At 38.8% G+C, this 20,125-nt stretch overlaps 1 protein-coding gene across 9 annotated transcripts in view; it reads left to right on the top strand.

The window, feature by feature from the left end:
- Positions 1-20,125, top strand: part of LOC112156649 (striated muscle enriched protein kinase) — a 72,127-nt gene that overhangs the window by 19,856 nt on the left and 32,146 nt on the right. For 2 of the 9 annotated variants that reach the window (XM_024288899.2, XM_036215862.1), the window contains 6 exons: positions 10,140-10,238; positions 12,859-13,009; positions 13,752-14,567; positions 16,226-16,650; positions 16,817-16,963; positions 18,249-18,431. In XM_024288899.2, coding sequence (XP_024144667.1) covers positions 10,140-10,238; positions 12,859-13,009; positions 13,752-14,567; positions 16,226-16,650; positions 16,817-16,963; positions 18,249-18,431 — 1,821 coding nt within the window. Of the gene's footprint in view, positions 1-4,623; positions 5,778-8,907; positions 10,239-12,858; positions 13,010-13,751; positions 14,568-16,225; positions 16,651-16,816; positions 16,964-18,248; positions 18,432-20,125 lie in introns of those variants that run through there. The other 7 variants (XM_024288903.2, XM_024288901.2, XM_024288904.2 and 4 more) reach the window with 7 other exon arrangements.

The following is a 20,125-nucleotide window of genomic DNA, read 5'->3' as shown; positions in this document are numbered from 1 at the left end:
TAGTAAAAAAAAATGTTCAGGTAATAATTGACTCGTTTTTAAGCGTGAACATGGGTCAAAATTGACCCATGTACATGCTCAAAAAATTCTGTATTACTATTGATTATTTGAAACAAATTTTAATGCATTTTAGCTAATAAACATGGGTCAAAATTGAAATCTTACAAAAAAATTTTGACAAATTTTAGTTAAAAAATGTGTTCTGGTAAAAATTGACCCATTTTCAAATGTGAACACGAATCAATTTTTACTTGTGCTCAAAATTAAAACAAGTTTTTGTATCGTTTGAAACAAAATTTTATATTTTTTTTCTTCAGCTTATTTGCTAAAATAAATTGTATCTATTAAATATGGGTCAACTTTGACCCATGTTCGCACTCGAAAACAAGTCCATGTATTATAATTGTATTTGAAACACATTTTAATCATTTATGTAAAATTAAAAAAATTTAAAAACAGTATTCGGGTCAAAATTGACCCGTGTTCAAGTGTGAACATGGGTCAATTTTGACCCATCTTTACACCTGAAAACAAGTCTCTGTAATATTTTTGTTGTTGCATGTGCCATTTTGCACATACTTTACTATTATGTGGTTTAAAACAAATTTTAGTAAAAATAAACAGTTTATGGGTCAAAATTATGAACATGGGTCAATTTTGACCCGAACCCAATATAAAGGTTAAAATAGTTAATTGTTCTCTGAAGAAACCATGATTTGAATCAAAAGTGTCGTTAAAACAAAATCATGTTTTTATTTCCAAGAGACCAGGACCTAATGGAACCGGGAGGGGGGGGTGCAATCGCAGCGTGACGTCACGGCAACAGTCTGCTCTCCGTTTCAGGGACATCGTGCCAGACTCTGCTGATAAAGCTGTGCTCCTGGAAAGCATCCATCACGGCTGCTCCACAGAAAGCAGCCCCTGTCACAAAATCAATGGGTTTCCGCAAAGTCCGCTTGCTCCCTTGTTGTTTTAAGCTAATTAAACCCGGGCATGTTCCAAATTGCACCTGTCCGATTTTAACCCCTTCAGAACTTCTTTCTAGGTCAAGATATTCATTTGTTGATTTTCCAGGAAATTAGTTTTGCATTACAAATTTGATGTTGTTTGTACAGCTTTTGTTTTAGGACCATAAGTAGGTTTGACGGTCCATTAGAAGGCACGGCTGGCTGAGCCATCAAACAAAATCAGAGAGGATAAATGACACGCACCGGCGAAATCGAATCATCTTCGCTTAATGGCGGGCGTTTTGTGACACTCCAGCCAGAAACTGGCTGAAGCTGGTTTACTTTCTGCGAGTAAGACAAAGAAAAAACCTTTTGACAGCTGCGTGCGAGAAGCTTCATAACAAGGCTTTCCATTGGATGATGTCCGTGGAATCTTGGGCCATGATGGGCTTATTGATCCGGGGGGGCGTTTGAACTGTTACTTGGGGGTGTATCCCATATCACGCATAAAGCATCGGTATTGATCGCCTCACTTTCAGGCTGGACTGAATGCCTCTCGCCAGTGATGGATGGAGGAGGAAGAGCGAGGCAGGTGGGGGTGAAATAGGGTTTTTAAAAATAACATTTGGAGAGGCCAATTGTAAGAAGTGACTATTCAAGGAGAAGATTTATTATTAAGGAGAGCTTTCTCTCTTTTTTTTTTTTTTTTTTTCGGTCTTGTTGCCTGGTGATAATGATGATCTAAGAAACTAATGACCACCATCGAAATGCGCATTCTCTGAGCAGCTCCTGATTCACGGCGAGAGTAAATCTCACATTGATTCGGTGTTTACAAGGCCATAAACAGGAACAGGGCCTGGCTTTACAAGGCTAGAAAAAACCCCGTTCAGCAAAGCGGCAGTCAAGTGCAGAGAAGTTGCATTTATGAGTGGAGAGAACAAATTGGTGTTATTTTTAGAGTAATACGATGGATCAAAAGTGGAAAGGAGGACCATAAAAGGAGTCTTTTTATCTAACGCAGGGGTCGGCAACCTTTAACAGTAAAAGAGCCATTTGGGTTTGATCAAAACCTCGAAGGGGCCACATAATCGTTCTTTAGCCTTTGCATTCATGACATTTTTTTTTTGGCACAAACAAAAGCTGGAAATAGCTTTGAGCAAACATATTTATGTGCACATCAGCCATCAATTTATTCATTTAATAAATCTAATTTAAATAAATCCTGACTAAGTTTGCAGTAAGGAAAGTGCATAATTGCACAGAAAAAAATCTGCAAATCGGCAAAACCGCTAAAGTTATACCACAATACAGCAAGGTAACACTAAAATGTCTTAAATTTTTTTAGAAAGCTCCTAAAGTTTTGTAAAAATGTCCTGTTGAAGCTCTTCAAATGACCTATCTTAAATTACTCAGAGAAGTTCTTTCACTCTGACAACATTGCCTTTAGAGGATTTGCTAATGGCTACATCGTCATATACCCATTACACACCTTTAGTCTCGACATTCAGGCTACAAACGTACATTTGAGTGAGTCAAGTGCAAGTTAAAGTTGTCCTTTTGCTACATGTAACTCTACTTCCACATAGAGATGACTCCGTTTGCCCATAGACTGGACAGATAATGTCCAACGCCCTCAAGTGGATTTGAATGGAAAATATTAAGCCTAAAGTTACTCTTGCCGACATTAGTGTTTGAAATTGTTGACTGTATACAGAGAACTGGACAGATGGGGTGTGACGTCACCCATAGTGAATGCCTTACCTTCGGTTCCAGAAAAACAAAACCATTTCATTCAGCATTTTCTACAATACGGTTTCCGCCATTCTGACCCATTTGGTCTAAGTTGGTCTGAGTCAACGTTTCTATGGCAACTGCTGTCGTCAATCCTGAGTGAGCTTGTGCACACTGAAAGCGGCTTGGGAAAATCTGTCAATCAAACATTCGAGGTGGGGGCCAGCGGGCACCACATGCTTTCACCGAGGCATCTGATTGGTCACTTTAGAAATTGGAATACCTTAGATGGTTATTCTGACAAATAGAATTACTGAGTAATTAGCTGTTTATTTTTCAATAGAAGTCTTTGGGATTTTGGTTCTTGGAACCAGCAGGTACTTCCTATTTTGAACAAGAAGGGGGTGTGGTCACTCAGTCCAATTTTCATTTATAGTAGCTGATTTATCATAATGAAATTATTTTGGCATCTTTGGCGACATGTCCTGTGTTGAATAGTTAAGAATAGGGGTGTCAAACTCAATTGCACAAGGGGAATAACCCAAAAAAACACCACAGGTCGTGTGCAGGACAGGATAAACATTTATTGGACAAAGTGAAACTAAATTTTTAAAACTTTAAAAATGCAACTTTTTAACATTTTTATGAACTAGATTTATAGAATTACCTGTGATAAGCTCAATTTGGCCGCAGAAGATGCTAGTCCTGATAGCTGAAAGATGCTAAAACTGATAGCTAAAAATGCTAAAGCTGATAAAAATAAAAATGAGCCAGATAAAATATTAGCCTAACTCCAAAATAGCCTAGAAAACTGAAAAAGCCTAAATTAGCAAAAACAGCTAGCATGTAAATATTAGCCTAACTTCAGCCTAAATCCAAAACAACCTAAAAAACTTAAAAAAAAGACTAAATTAACCAAAACAGCTAGCATGTAGCTGAAATATAAGCTAAATGCTAAAGTAGCCTAAAAACGTCTATATAAAAAGCTTAAGTTTGCCAAAACAGCTAGCATCTTGCTAAAATACTAGCCAAATTTTAAATTAGCCTAACAAAGAAAAAAAAAAACTTAGGCTGGCTAAAACAGCTAGCATGTTGCGGAAATATTAGCTACTTGCCAAAATGGCCTAAACAACTTTTTAAAAAAGCCTAAATCAGACAGAATAGCTAGCATGGAGCTAAAATATCAGCTAAATATCAAATTAGCCTAAAAAAAAAAAAACAGCAAAAAAAAAAAAACTTAGGCTAGCTAAAACAGCTAGCATGTCACTGAAATATTAGCCTAAGTCACAAATTTCCTAAAAAACTTGAAAAAGCCTAAATTAACCAAAAAAGCTAGCATGTAAATATTAGCCTAAATCCAAAACAGCCTCAAAAACGTAAATAAAGCCTGAATTAGCCAAAACAGCTAGCATGTAGCTAAAAAATATAAGCTAAATAACAAATTAGCCTAAAAATAACAGCAAAGAAAATTAGGTTAGCTAAAACAGCTAGCATGTTGCTGAAATATTAGCCTAACTCAAAAATTTACTAAAAAACTTAAAAAGCCTAAATTAGCAAAGAAAGCTGGCATATAAATATTTGTCTAAATCCAAACCAGCCTAAAAATGTTTAAAAAAAAGCCTGAATTAGCCAAAACAGCTTGCACGTAGCTGAGATATTAGCTACAAGCCAAAATGGCCTAAAAAACTTTTTTAAAAAGCCTTAATTAGCCCAAACAGCTAGCATGTAGCTAAGATATTAGCTAAACAGAAATTATCCTAAAAAAACTTAGGTTAGCTAAAACAGCTAGCATGTCGCTGTAATATTAGCCTAACTCAAAAATAGCCTAAAAAACTGAAAAAAGCCTAAATTAGCCAAACAAGCTAGGGTGTAAATATTAACCTAACTCCAAAACAGTCTAAAAAAACTTTTTAAAAAAGCCTGAATTTGACAAAACAGCTAGCATGTAGCAGAAATGCTAGCAAAACTCCAAAGCAGGAAAAAAAAATAACTGCAATTACAGGTGGATTATTGCAAGAGTCTGTAGGAAATTAAAGATTATCATCCAGGTGACTGAAAATAAATCAAGAACGATTGTTGTCTGGGATGAAACGTGATAGGCTGTACTTCATTTACAGTCAAGTCTGCTTCTACCAAACAAGTTGGATTAGGGTCACGCACCCTCTCAAAACCTCTAGATGTTTCCTTTGAAGTGATTCATTTTCGCCTTTGGTTCAATTTCTTTTTTTTTTTTCACCTTTCAACACTTAAATGATGGGGGGCATTCGATACCAGGGAGGCGATGCCGCTCTGGGAACTTAATTAAGGTTTCCAATTACAGCGTTTTTGGCGTTTTAATCCATGTGAGGTTCCAGACCAGAAGCTGCTTATAAACAAAATATAGCAGATAAATAATTGATGGCTTATGGGGAGAATGCATTTAGAGGATCAGCGGAGGGTATAACTCATTCTTCCCTCTGATCTTCCCCTCTTTTGTCCTTTTTCATGAGTCAACACGCTCCTGAAGAGAGATGTTTTCCAGCTTCCTCCTCCTCTCATTCTCCTCTGTCATCACCGCAATCAAGGCTCCACACACACACGCCCCCTCTTGCTTAAAACCATCCACCCACCCCTCTATCTCTCCTTGTTTTTGAGAGCGCGTTCAACTGAGACGGAAAGGGCAAGAAAAGGGAGGCAGGGACAAAAAAAAAAAAAAAAAACCCACCGGCTGGAGGACCGGCGCCTCGGGAGGCAAGCCTCGACGTCAGCGAGGGACGCTCTTCAGACACAAAGACACCTGGCTTCATTTGCATTCGCCGCTCGCCCCTCCATCCTCCTCCTCCTCTCTCCCCCCACCCCGTTTTGCCGCCAGACCGGAGCGTAAACACACCCACGCGTGGAAAAAAAACAACAAAAAACAACAAAAAAAGGGGGAGCCCAATCCCGACTTCCTCCGTCTCGCTGCTCTCCACACCACACCCTGGGATGTGTTTTTCTATTTATTTGATTTTTTAACCGCCGGCTCGGAGGGATGTTTTCGTGAGTTCACGCCACAGGTAATCATCCTCACTTGACGGGAGCCAGAAGATGAAGAAAATCTGGTCCAAGAAGAGATTTCAGGTAAGTTTACCCAAATTTACTTTCGTTTTTTTAACAAAATATTGCAAAAGATAAACCACACCCACTATATTTACAATTAAATTAAATTAAAATGCACATAAACATCATTTTCTGTGTCTAAACATCATAAAAATGAGATAAATTAATGTAAAAAAGAAATTATCTTTTTTCTGGATCTAATGCTAACAAAAACACTAATAGGTCACACATTTGGAAGGTTTTTTCCCAAATTTGGGGCAGATGGAAAGTGTGTCAGTAGGCTACACTCCATGGAGGCACAGGAATCAGGGCAGCAACTCAAAAAAATAATCTATTTCCCCACAATGCCTGTTTTTTTGTTTCAATTCTGAATCAATATCAAACCCTAAAGATTTTTTTTTCTGGCTTCTAGCAGCAGATTTGTGCAAATAAAGCTGAATATTCCATAAGAGTCTTTGCCAAATTGAAGCTGGGGTTTGCTGATATGACTGTCTTTTGAAGGCTAAACAAAGGGGAGGAGGGGATCACTACATGAATAGAAGCTTCTAGTGGTCTCTAATCAAACCGGCTGACAGAGGAACATCAAGCGATTGGAAGCGGGTTAGACAAAAAAAAAAAAAGATTCATTTTTGCCACTTTTGCTTTTTTTTTCTCCTCCGCTGCAAAGCCGTGAGTCATTCGGAGGAGCTCTTCTCGGCGGTGACAGATCATCCAGGAAGCGGCTTTATGACTTCTTCTCCCAATCTTCGTCAGACGCATTTATCACTTCAGACTCGGCGCTCGCCGTTAAACCCCTGAAACGAATGCATCTCATTAGAGCTGGAGTGGATTTGCTGATGAAGAAACCTAAAAAGATCTGCTCCCGGACGCAAAAAGGAAGCAGTGAATCATGGGAAATCAGGTTAAAAAGTCGTGTTTGGGGTGAAATATTTGGCTTCTTTCCAAACGTGACTGCCAGACCGTCACGCCAACTTGCCTTTAAGCGCCCACTTTCGATGAAAAGTTAACACACGTCAACACAAATTTTAAGGTTTATTTACAAAACAGGCATTCTGCTTACAGTGCGTTCTTGAACGCAGGTGTAGGTACAGTTATGCTACACACTTTCAATTAGAGCTGGGCAGTATGAAAAAACTTGTATATCATGACATAAGTAATTGTATATCGCAATAATGATATATTTCGCAATAATAATATATATCGCAGTAATGATATAAATCGCAATAATGATATATATCGCAATAATGATTTATATAGAAATAATGATATATATGGCAATAATGATTTATATAGCAATAATGATATATATGGCAATAATGATTTATATACCAATAATGATATATATCGCAATAATGATATATATCGCAATAATGATATATTTTGCAATAATGATATATTTCGCAGTATTGATATATTTTGCAATAATGATTTATATAGCAATAATAATTTATATGGCAATAATGATATATATTGCAATAATGATATATATCGCAATAATGATATAAATCGCAATAATGATATATATCGCAATAATGATTTATATAGCAATAATGATTTAGATCGCAATAATGATATATATCTCAATAATGATATATTTTGCAATAATGATATATATCGCAATAATGATGTATATTGCAATAATTATTTATATCACAATAATTATATATATCGCAATAATGATATATATTGCAATAATTATTTATATGGCAATAATGATATATATTGCAATAAAGATATATATCGCGATAACGATATATATTGCAATGAAGTATATTTTCTGAAAAAAATTGACAAAAATGTCCTTACTTACTATTTTTTTCAAGTAACATGTCACAAATGAGAAACAACAGTTTCAAGTTTCTTAGTAGAAAAACACTTTTTTTTTTTACAAATATTCAGTAGCAAAAATAAGCAAATAGAACATATGGAAGGATCTATAGATAGAAGACATGTTTTGTCATATCGCACAGCACTACTTTAATGTACAGTATGTAAACGCCCATTGAGGACTTCTGCGTTCATGAGTTGCTAGTCAAGTTTTAAAGACCTATGTACAAACAAGCTCTATGAACAAAACGAGAGTTTGTTGATCGCACCAGTTGAACGTCTTGGCGCTAAATTGCGACAAAGGGGAACTGTGACCAATCATGTACTCGAATTTGGTAGTGATGTATGGATGGCGTCCCTTTTAATAAGCGTAACTGCCAACCGTTTAAAAATGTAATCATTTAGAAGAAATTATTTGTCTGTGCCTGGCCGAAATGATAAGACACCAGTATTATTCCGCTGAATTTGTAGTGGTGTCTGAATCTAAGGTTGTGTCCGAATTCCCCTCTAATCCCTATATAGTGCATATATAGAGAGTTATATAGAGTCAAATATTACATTCAAACACGTTTTTTTGTTCTAAATTGTTCAACCGCAATGCATTGTGGTCTATATCTGCTAATTTAGTAAGCATTGATGTACGCTTGTTTTTCGCAAAGACTTCTGGGAAATTTTGAGTGTACTCAATTTTGGAATTAGTAGATTCGGACAGCACGAAAAAATGGCGAATGCACTATATAGTGATTGGGGGAGAATTCGGGCACAACCAGCGTCTCATTTTCTCCACAAAATAACTTGTAATTATAGTCACACAACTTAACAAAATACACAAAGACCTGAAGGTTTAAAGTGTGAACTTACTTCACCACAAACACTCCACTGACTCTAAAAGCTAGCTTCAATATAAACGCCCGTTTTCCAATATGGACGAACTAGGACCCCTAAGGTGTCCATCGAGTTGCCTGAACAAATTACCATTTAAGACTATCAGTTCTGGGGGAATTTACAACACCGTTCTAATCCGTACTTCTGACTTTTTAGCGTAAAACAGCTGAAGTGTGACCAATCGGTAGTGATGTGTGGATAGCGTCCTTTCAAAAGGAGCAAAATTAATAAGAGAATTGTACGACACCAAGTCTTTCATTTGCCTTGGAGCAAGATTCAGAAGATTCGGACATTTCGTATCATTCCTTTTCCAACTGTAAGGTGGCAGATTTGTCCGATTTGAACACCACTAAATGTAGCATGAACGTAGCATCAAGCAGAACCTTCTCTGTCTGTGATCCTCCTAAATAACGCATTCTCCTCTTGTGTCTCGTTGCAGAGAACTGGGAATTCCACGCGGACATTTGGCAGATTTACCCATGGTGTGTTGTCGGTGTGAGCTTTACACCAATTCTTCTTTACCCTATCGCCCCGGAACTTGTCTTCTTTTCTTTTCTTTTCTTTTTGGGGAGGGGGATTTAAAAAAAAAAAAAAAAAAAAGTAAAAGTCAGAACTGCTCTCATAAGTTTTTTGCTGCAGACCATTTGTGTGTTTTTGAGAGTTTATCTGCTCTCAAACAAAAGTGGCTTTTGTTGTTGTGCATCCACCCCCACAACGCTGTATTTTGGTGATGGCACTGCTGCTTCTGCTGCATAGAAAACCCTCGGATGGATCACGTCAGTGCAAAATTCATGCACTTAGGAAGCACATATTAGCTAACCCCTAGGGTAGTTTATGTAGTAGATTCCTTCACGATAAAGTTATAAACGGATGCATTTCCTTGTTTTTTTTTGTTGTTTTTGTTTTTTTTACTGGCTCTCTTATCACGACAATGAGGTGCGACCTGTCGTGTGGTTGTCGTCCTCCTTCACAGGTCCCCTAACCAGTTAACGTATCTGTCAAGCCTCCCAACAGTTTGGCTGCTGATTTTTTATTTTTTTTAGACTAATGGGTACGAAGAGGATTGGTCGTGTGGGTGAGAGAGATGCTGGTTTCCATAGTAACGGTGCTCTCCCGTCTGCCCTCTCTTGCTGCCACTATGGAAGCGAAGTTTTCCGCTCCTGCCGAAAGCAAAGCTATGGTAAACTTCATCATTTCCCACCTTTCTTTATTTATTTATTTAGCTCTTTTTTTTCCTTTTTTTTTCTGTGGATCCATCTACCTAGACCTTGACTCCATTTGCATGCCCTGCTGATGTAAAATTTTGTTTTATTTTGTTGTATTTTTGATCATCTTTAGAGTTGTTGTTTTAATTAAATGAATAAAAAATTTGAATTTTGTACTGTCGTTTTATTGGATTAAAAGTATCATATTCATAGTTTTTCATACATAATCTGATCTCCTGTAACATTCCATTCAACTCCCCCCACATGCTCCAGTTTCAACCCATTTATTTCCCCCCGGGGGCTTGTCCGGGATACTTTTCTGAATCCGTCAAAACCTGTGCTGCCAAGAAAACGTCACATCATTTCCACCTTTTTGCCCGGGCTCGCTCCCCTGGGTGTCCAGCCACGACGGATCCGTCCATCTTTCGCTCACTTTACAGCCCCTATCTTCTTTTTTTTATTTCAGACTCTGAGACCACAGAGGATGAGACCACAGAGCCTCAGATGGAAACCAAAGAAGGCCCTGGGCGATCCCAAGACAAGGCCGGTAGAAGAGGGCCTTCAGGTATTTTCTAAAAAAAAAAAATCTGTTTGTATTCATCAACTATTATCACCCCAAGCATTACTTTGAAACATGTTGCCCCGAGTGTAGCATTTACTTATTTAATAGCCCTTTACATTTTTCAAGTGATGTTCTCCGTGACTTACTGCAGTGCCACTTTTGCTGCCAAAAACACACTCCAACAGAATTGTTTCCAATAGATTTAGCGCAGGTTACTCCCATCTTGGCCCGAGATGAGTGTTTGATGAAATTTGATAATCCCTCAGGGTGTGATGCAACGGTGTGACACAGTGCCCCAGTTTCCTCAACAGGAGACCTGTCGCAGGTTTGGAGCAGTGGAAATGTCAAACTCACACAAATCTTACATTGTGCAAAAACAAACAAGGTCATTATTATATAAATTAAGTGCATTTCATTAAGTTGTGTTTTTGAGCAGCTTTGTAAAATTGTTGATCCCTACAAGCACTGTAAAATGATATTTTGCATATATGATGACTGATAAAAATATACAAGCAGATGCGGTTGGATTCCCAATCCATTATAGCTTATTGCTTTAAAGACTAGATTAGCATCAGCAGCGTGAAATATAATGCTAATGTCAGTGCGCTAGCACATTAAGATTTTGGATTTATCATATACTGTAGTTCATTGTAGTTTCATTGTACAACAAAATTGCAAAGTGGTGCCATTATTATTGTAATATAGTATTATGCTATCATTGGTATGGTAATATATTAATACTATGCTACCATAGATAAAATGCTAATATTAACAAGCTAATGTTATATTATGCTAGTATAGATCATATTATAATATTAGCATGCTAATATTATAATACTATGCTATCATATATAACATGCAAATAATAATATATTGCTAGCATATATAACATGCTTATATTAGCAGGCTTACATTATGCTATGCAGTATACATAATATGCAAATATTATCATTCTAATACTTAATACTATTATATTAGAGATAACATGCTATTATTAGCATGTTATGATTTGAATACAATGGTAACATAGATACCATGCTAAAATTAGCATGCTAATATTAAAATACTATGCTAACATAGATAACATGCTAATATCATCATACTTATATGATAATTAAATGGTAGGTAATATTAGCATATTAGCATGCTAACACTATAATACTATGCTAGCATTGATAAAATACTAATATTAGCATGTTAATATTGTAATAAAATGCTATCATAGATAAAATGCTCATTTCTAGCCTGCTAACATTATAATATTATGCTAACACCGATAATATGCTAATACCATTATGCTAATAATTTAATGCTGTCCTAGCATAGATAACATGCTAATAATAATACTGTGTTAGCACAGATAACATGCCAATATTAGCAGGCTTATATTATTCTATGCAATCATACATATTATGCAAAGATTAACGTTCTAATATTTAATACTATGCTAGCATAGGTAACATGCTAATACTAGCATGTTAACATTTGAATACAATGCTGGCATGGATAACATGCTAATATTATCATGCTGATATTATAACACTATGCTAGCATTCATAAAATACTAATATTAGCATGCTAATATTGTAGTAAAATGCTAGCATAGATGATATGCTGACTTCTAGCTTGCTAATATTATAATATGCTAGCACAGATATTATGCTAATATTAGCATCCTAATATTTTGATACTATGCTAGCATTGATAACATGCTAATATTAGCATACCTAAATTTTAATACTTTGCTGGCACAGATAATATGCTAATATGAGGATTATTATTAGCACAAGTGTTTTTAGGCTATGCTACTTTTTTTGGTTGAGGTATTGCAAAGTAAATCATGAAACATTGACTGTGGTGCAGAGATAAATTCTTCGACCAATGTTTCTACGATCATAGGTTTAGTTCTTGACCTTTCCGCCCCAGTACAAGACAATGAACCTCACATTGCTCCTGATGGTAATAGGTTTGGGCCTATGTAAAACAATATTATTGTATATCTCTTATATCTTATTTAAATATTTTAGAATCTTTCGCGTGCCTAATGTGGATTTTTGAAAGATGGGAACCTAGAGAACATACATTCGCCAAGTTTGGTGCTTCTATCACAAAATGCACAATTATTTTAATATCTGGCCCCACTAAAGGCGCTCTGTTGATTTTTGAGTGGATGAAAGGATTTTATGATAAAAAAACAAGTAAATCACTAAATTACCACGTTCTGCAGAATATTTAACTTCTCTGTCTTTTCTGTATGACTAAGGCTTATTTCACTAAGCTACATAAACGCTTGTTTTTGCAACAGTGCTGAATTGTCTTTACCGTTGTCAAGAGTGAATGAAAAATGAGAACATTTAGCTTGATTGACAGCTGGATCTTTAGGATTGGGGGCTGAGTCAGTATCATTTCACTCAATCAGGCAGTCCCTCTTTTATATCCTTGAGTTCATTGCTGTCTTTGACAGACGCTGACTGGTCTTTCTTTGTGCCGTAGAAGCATCCACGCCTCCATAGCTCATCACTAAGATGCCAATCACTTTCAGAAATCCGTCCTTTAAAGAACTTTTTTTTTTAATCAAAACATTTCCAAAACCACTAAAATCCAGCATTGGTTTTCTCCACAGGTGAGGGAGGAAGGATGATGGATCACAACCCAGATGCTCTGGACCGCAGGGCCACTCTCCCCAGCGCCTATAACCCCGTGGTGGAGCGGGAGCTCCGCACTCTGAGCTCTCGCCCACCGGGGCTACACATGGACCCCACAAACCCCGCCAGGCAAGCTCCGGGCGGGGGCCCCGCCGAGGGGGCCCCACCCGTCCGTCACCTGGGTGTGGAACCGCTCATCCGAGCCTCACACGCTAACCTGGCACGGGCTGTGCAGGGGTCGGAGGAAAGTGTTTCTGTGGGCAGCGACTACTACGGGAGCATGTTCAGCCTCTACAGAGGGAGAACATTTTCCATGCCGTTATAGCACATGGCTTTTTTTTTATTATTCCCAGGATTTTGCAAAAATAACTTTAGAGTGGCCACAAAACTTCAATCTGGAAAAACGGACAATAAACGCACAATATTTTATAAACCCAAATGGTAAAAATGTTACTTAACTTCCTTTTATAGTCTTGTTTTTCTTCGGACCACACTTTCCTTTGATTTGCTTTGTTGCCGTGGGGTTTTGATGACAATCTTTACACATTACAAGACTATTCTTGTGCGCCTGACATATTTCTATAACCCAGCACTTCTAAAGACTATAAGTATGCTTCTTGTCCACTGCATGTTTTCTAGAAAAGCCCTTTTTTTGGACTAACATTGCATCTTTATGGACTGCATGGACTTTTTTTGTGCTAGCATGAACTTATGACTGGCGGAAGGGGCGGAACAAGTACCAATTTTTTTGTCTGATGTGTTGATTGCGATGGGAGCCAAAGACCTATCAACAAAAATGGACATTCGCCAACAACTTTATGACTCATCCAAGACTTCAATACTTATTTCCCTCCAATCCTTCCTTATCTAGGACTCCAAGTTCCGATCAAGCTTGGGGACTCTCCCATCAAGTCTCTATTCCCTCTAAACATCCACCTCTCAGCTCAGACAAAAATGGCGCCAACTCTCACAAAAATACTCCGGACAAACCCAAATCGTCGGGTCCTCCAGCCTCCACCGGCATTGCCGTGACTCCCAAACTGGCTCGCGCAGGATCCAAGATCTTTGACAAAGTTCGGGCCTTCGAGGAGCGACGAATGAGCGCCGATTTGCCAAAAGGGTCCGCTTGTTTCGACTTGGATGACAGAGGGAAGAAGACGGGAGGCGCCGGCAAAGAGGAGGGACGATCCGTGCAGGGCGCCGCCCAGAAAAGAGCAGCATTCCAGCAGCGAGCGTCTTCGCTGGAGGACAAGACAAGCTACTCTCAAAGGGTCCAAAGCTACCAGAACAAGTTTGCAGAAGAGCTCCAGAGGATCAAGAAACTGGTGAGCAAACCGAGCTTGAGGAAGGCATATTCCACTGAGCAGCTGTCCCTGACAGACAGGCCCAACACCAGGAAAGTCGAGCCCATTCCTCCCCAGGTTGTGAAAAAGTTGGAAGCGAGAGAGCGAGCTCTGGAGGAGAAGAGAGCTGGGGGGCAGCAGGGGGAGAGCATGTTGCTGAGTTCTTCTCGGGCCCAAAACAGAGTTGAGGAGAATCAAAGCAAGGAGGCCGAGAGGGGAGAGATGACACAGGGCGTTCGCGGCTCTTTGAGAGGAAGCAGAATCCCTGTTTCCACGGAAACAGCATCAGTTCATCAGCTACCAGAACATCCATTGCCAACAGCAGCAAGGAAAAGCCCAATCAGGTTTGAATGTTTGCATTTCAGTCATTTAAAAAAAATTGATGATGATTTATTGGAGATTACGACCCACGTCGATAAAAAATGTCTTTTAAGCATATTGTTTTGACACTTTTTGGATAATAGATCATGAAAGTTAAGCTTAAAATTGTAGAGTATTTTTCCACTCAAAACGAATAGGATACAAAAAAAGTCCCATTCAAAAAAGATTGTATTTGTGATGTCAAAAATACAAAAGGGGGATGGGCTGCACGGTGGCGCAGTGGTTAGCGCTCTCGCCTCACAGCGAGAAGGCCCCGGTTCGAATCCCGGCTGGGACCTTTCTGTGTGGAGTTTGCATGTTCTCCCCGTGCATGCGTGGGTTTTCACCGGGGACTCCGGCTTCCTCCCACCGTCCAAAAACATGCTTCATAGGTTAACTGGTGACTCTAAATTGCCCCTAGGTGTGAATGTGAGAGTGGCTGGGTGTGTGATTGAGGCCCTGCGATAGACTGGCGACCTGTCCAGGGTGTACCCCGCCTTCGCCCTTCGGTAGCCGGGATAGGCTCCGGCACCCCCGCGACCCCGACAGGGAAGAAGCGGTCAAGAAGATGGATGAAAAATACAAAGGGGCGGGGCATAAACTCTCATCTCCGCCCCATTATGGTCCTCCACTTGTAGACGACTAGATCCATGTACGTTTTTGTTTTTTTTCCTTGTCCGATGAAATCTGAATCAAAACTGCATTGTACTCCAGTATTGGTTGCCATTTTTTTTTTTGTTTTTTGTCGATGAAGTTGTAGGTGTGAGGCGCTGTTAGCTAGCTGAAGGGCGTGTAAACAGAGAGCTCTCAATTTTGGGTGATGGAATGGTTGGACGGAGTTGCCATGTGTAAACAGTCCCGCCCATAACTCAGAGGCAAATTTATAATAGTACAGAAACTATGTCCTAGAATACGACATTTTTTTTTGTGTTAATTTTAACTAAAAATTGCATAATCGTTGGTAAAAGACAACTGGGAACACTTCGAAAATAGCGCAAAAGAGAATTGGAGTGTATTTTTAAGCACTATTTAGTAAAAAGTGATGACTCCAGGAAAAAAAAAAGAAGGGCTATTTATAACAATCAAATAAAATGATCTGGAGGGCCTAATTCGGCCCCCGGGCCTTGACTTTGACACGTGCGCTTTAGACCCTCCTTCCCAGTAAGGAAAAAATATTAAAAAACCTGACTCCAGGAATAAAAAGAAGGGCCATTAATAGCAAAAAAATAAAATTATGTAGTGGGCCGGACAGAATTCACCGGAGGGCCGAATCCGGCCCCCGGGCCTTGACTTTGAAACCTTTGGTATATTGCGATATATTGTTACCTTAAATGACTTTAAAAAAATAAATAAATAAACATGGGACCTTGAGGTATTTAACAAGTAAATAGAACCCTTCAGTTGACCAATCGGATGGCCTCTTTTAATTTAGATGCCCGCCCCCATGTAGACGAGGGTCATTTGGAGTAAAATTTAAGCTATTTTGACTTTTATTTAATAAAGCTGTTGCAGTTAAATTAAAATTATGTATTTAATTGTTTTTCTTTTCGTAAATGAATTGCTAGTCATATCCTGATTACGCTAATATCCCTACTGCCTATTATCGTTTATCGTTAACAACTTTTCTCGCCTTTGGTCACAGTGAACGCTCAACGGATAAAGTCACAGCACTTCCACCAACCAAGGAATCTTCACCCAGAGGTTTGACAACAGAGTCAAAGAGCGACAATGCAGCGGCCAAACAATCCCTCCACAGAGCCAACGCCCCAACGGACAGGAGGGCGTCTCCCGTGAGCGCCAAGGAACCCGGGTCCCAGTTTCCACCCAAACCCCCCCGTTTGACCCCGTTGCCCACTCGTTCGGCCAGCCCCATTCTGAAGAAGAGGAAGACAGAGGAAGGGCGGGTATCTCCGTATCGGAAAGTCGGCCTCCCGGTGATTCTAGTGGACGATGAACCCATGGAGACGGATGAACCTGGAGGTTGTAGCAAAGAGGCAAACGGGGCTAAAAGAAAAGAGGGAAGAACTCGCAAAAGCAAGAAGGGTCGATCAAATCAACCAGAAGAAGGTAGGAATCCTTCTTAAACCTAAAGTTAAATATCTAGTCAACATATTTTAAGAACATAACTGATTGTGTTTATAATCAGCATCTTTATCTGTTCTTTCTATTAAAAACATGGGTAGAGGACAACCTCGGTTTGGCTCTTATACTCAATCAGCCTCTTCTTTTCCAGAAGGTTCTTCAGATGATTCATACTTGTCTGCGGACGAGGAGCCGGAAGAGGCCCCGACTTTTGAGAAACCTCTTGAGGACGCCACGGCCACTCGTGGCTCTGTGGCCATTTTAACGTGCATCATCACCGGCAGCCCAACACCCACAGGTAATAACACCAAGAAGATCTTTCATTATTTCATTTTCGCTTTTTTTTTCAGTTTTAAATTATATTAAGTGATGAAGATTTTGGCTAATTTAAAAACCTCTTTTAAGCAAAGACATTAAAAACTTGTGTTGTGGAACATTATCCACATTTTTCCAAGATTTCACTTGAGTTGAGAACCTGTCGAAACTATATAACAAGTACATCTACTTTTAAAAATATGTTTTCAGAGTTTTTTTTACTTATTGTTTATTCTAAAACTGTAAGGTTTTATAAGTCAACATTTTCTCTTTTGTCTAACTGCTGGTCTCCGAACTCACTACAGGTTTGTTTTTCTTTAAAATCAAATTTAGTCTCAAATTGACTCGGGTTGGATTGTATATTATGATATATTAAGTAAAATCATTATATTATTACATCTTGTTCAAAGTATTTCTTTTTCTCAAAAGAAAAATAAAGATAAAGATGTAGATCCAAAAAAAGTAGTGGTGTAATGATAGAGCCTTGTGGAACTCCGTATTTAATTATTGAGCTTTTTCCGTACATTAAACACAGTTTTCCTACCTAATGTGTAAGTCTGTGACTATTAAATCCTATATAGGTTTTATTTTGAGTAACTTTTGATTGACTAGATCAAATAAATAAAAAAAAAACAGATTTTGTCCTTGTACATTGTCATTAACATACATAATTAATTAATGTTTTGGTTTTTTTTTTGATAGTGTGAAATTGGACTTAAATACGTATTCTGTGGCCACAACTTTTTAACATTTACACATAGGCTCAGTGGCTTCCTGTGTGAATCACTAGCCAACTATTGATTGGAGGTGATTTATTGCATCTAATTCTGAAACTTCTACATCCCATATAAGCTCTTTTTCAAATGGCATTGTCTTGTCTACTATTAATTCACAATTATTAAATAAAGAAACACTCAGAAATGATATTTTAATCTATTTTTCTTTAAATAAAAGTCCTCCATCATTAGAAAAATACCACAAAACATGTCAAAACACCTAAAGCTCAATTTTTATCAGAGTGGGTTTTTAATGCTATGTAATATGTTATGTAATGAGGTCAGTTCTTAGAAACACTTTTAAGAGTTATTATATTTCAATCTTTTTCACACTTTAGTCTTTCTGTATTATGCAAGCTGTTGTGGGAAGACTATTCAGTGTAAAATGTAGTGCAAAATAATTGCCTACCACAGTAAAAAAAACAAAATTAGTCATGAATATTCATAGAAATCTGGTTACAGTGAGAAAAAGAATTTGTGTTTGTGTGACAGTGGCGTGGAAGAAGAATAATGTGGAGATACGGACCGATGCATTCCACGTGGTCAAAGCCGAAGGCGACAGGCACAGTCTGGTGATAAAGGAGATGAGCCTTCACAACGCGGGGTCGTACTGTGTCACAGCTGTCAACTCGGCGGGCAGAGCGTCCTGCAGCGCCACCCTCAACGTCCAATCAGGTGAGACCAAGCTCCGAACGGAACCACAAATTCAAGCTTTCATGTGTTTTAACGTCAAAAGATGACCCGTCGACTCTCGTGTGGCGTCAGTCCCCCCCGCCAACCCTCCGTCTTAATAACTACTAAGGCCCGCCGGAGCTCAGCATCCCAGCCAAGGCGCCTGGCAGCGATAGTTGCCACGGCAACCCATTAATTCTCGAAGGCGGCGATCTCCCCCTCAGTGTGAATTCAAACACACCCCGTCACAGTAAAGGTCTCCTGAGGCTCAAAGGCAGCCGTGGCATTCAAAGTTGGGGGTAAACAAAATAAACATCCCCTCTTTATTTCAGGAAAAGGGGTTGTTTACCTCATTTGTTGTGTCTGAAACGTGTCTTGTAAGCGTTGATTCAGATTATGCACACGCAAAACAAAAAGCAAAAAAACCTCGTCAGTCCCCAGTTTTGTCAACAAATATGAGCACGTTCTCCGCCGCCGTCTCACCAGCAGCACGGAGCCGGTGCTGCCATATTTGGACAGCAGACTCTGACTTGCAGGAGTATTTTTAGACGCTCTTGTTCTCTCGGGTAATCGCTGTCTGTTTTATGTCCCCAGCTGAGATTGCTGTTGAATTCTCACATTTCAACTCCCTGAATTTCTTACAAAACTTGCAAAGTTCAGATTTTATTTTATAGCTAAGCAAAAATGGGTTCAATCAGATCAAAAAATTTTGATTTTTTTTTATCATTTTATGCAAATAATCTCCAAAAGTTTTATAGCTTTGTGAAGTTCTTCAAGAAAAAATAAGGTAAGAGTTGTGGAAAATTAGAGAAATTAGAGGAAATATCTGACAAAACATCATGTGGGCTTGTGTAGTTTTCTCTCAGACTAACTTTTCTTAAAACTCAGGAAAAGGGAGTCAAGAAATCCAGGATATGCCTTGTAGTGGTCGACTTGCAGGATATTAGGCAGAGGGACCAAGTCTCTGTTAACTCTCTCTTGCATGGCAGTGGTTTCAACATTATATGGGCTTGTTAAGTTCCCTCTCAGACTGTCACTTCCCTCAAAATTTAGCAAAAGGGAGTCAACAAATCTAGAATATCTCCTACAGTGGTTGGCTTGTTGGATTTTATTTTGAGGGCCCTGGTCTCCTTAAACTTTCTCTTGCATGGCGGTGGTTGCAACATGATGTGGGCTTGTTTAGCTTTCTCTTAGTCTGTAACTTTCCTCAAAACTTAAGAAAATTGAGTCAATAAATCCAGGGTTTCCCTTGCAGTGGTCAGCTTGTAGAATATCAGGCAGGGGGACCGGGTTCTCCTAAACTCCCTCTCACATGGTGGTGGCTGCAGCATGATGTGGGCTTGTTTAGTTGGTTCTGAGACTGTCACTTTCCTCAAAAGGGAGTTAAGAAATCCAGGTTTTGCCTTGCAGTGGTTGGATTGTTGTATTTTATTTGGAGGGTCTGGTCTCCCTAGGCTCTCTTGCAAGGTGGTGGTTGTAACATGATGTGGGCTTTTTAAGTTGTTTCTTGGATTGTCCCTCAGATCTGACAAAACAACAGAAAGAAAACTAACTATGCTAATGTCTAACCTTGTTAGTAATATGTAAAAAAAAACATGATAGCCACATTAGCGTATTAGCTTACCCTTTATATCCCAACTTTGTTTGTCATATGTGAAACAACAGACAAATGCATCTAAAACAATCATTCCTGTCAC

This window comes from Oryzias melastigma, linkage group LG2, assembly GCF_002922805.2.
Source record: "Oryzias melastigma strain HK-1 linkage group LG2, ASM292280v2, whole genome shotgun sequence".
Classification (NCBI taxonomy): Eukaryota; Metazoa; Chordata; class Actinopteri; order Beloniformes; family Adrianichthyidae; genus Oryzias; species Oryzias melastigma.
This window is presented reverse-complemented; position numbering and strand designations above follow the sequence as displayed.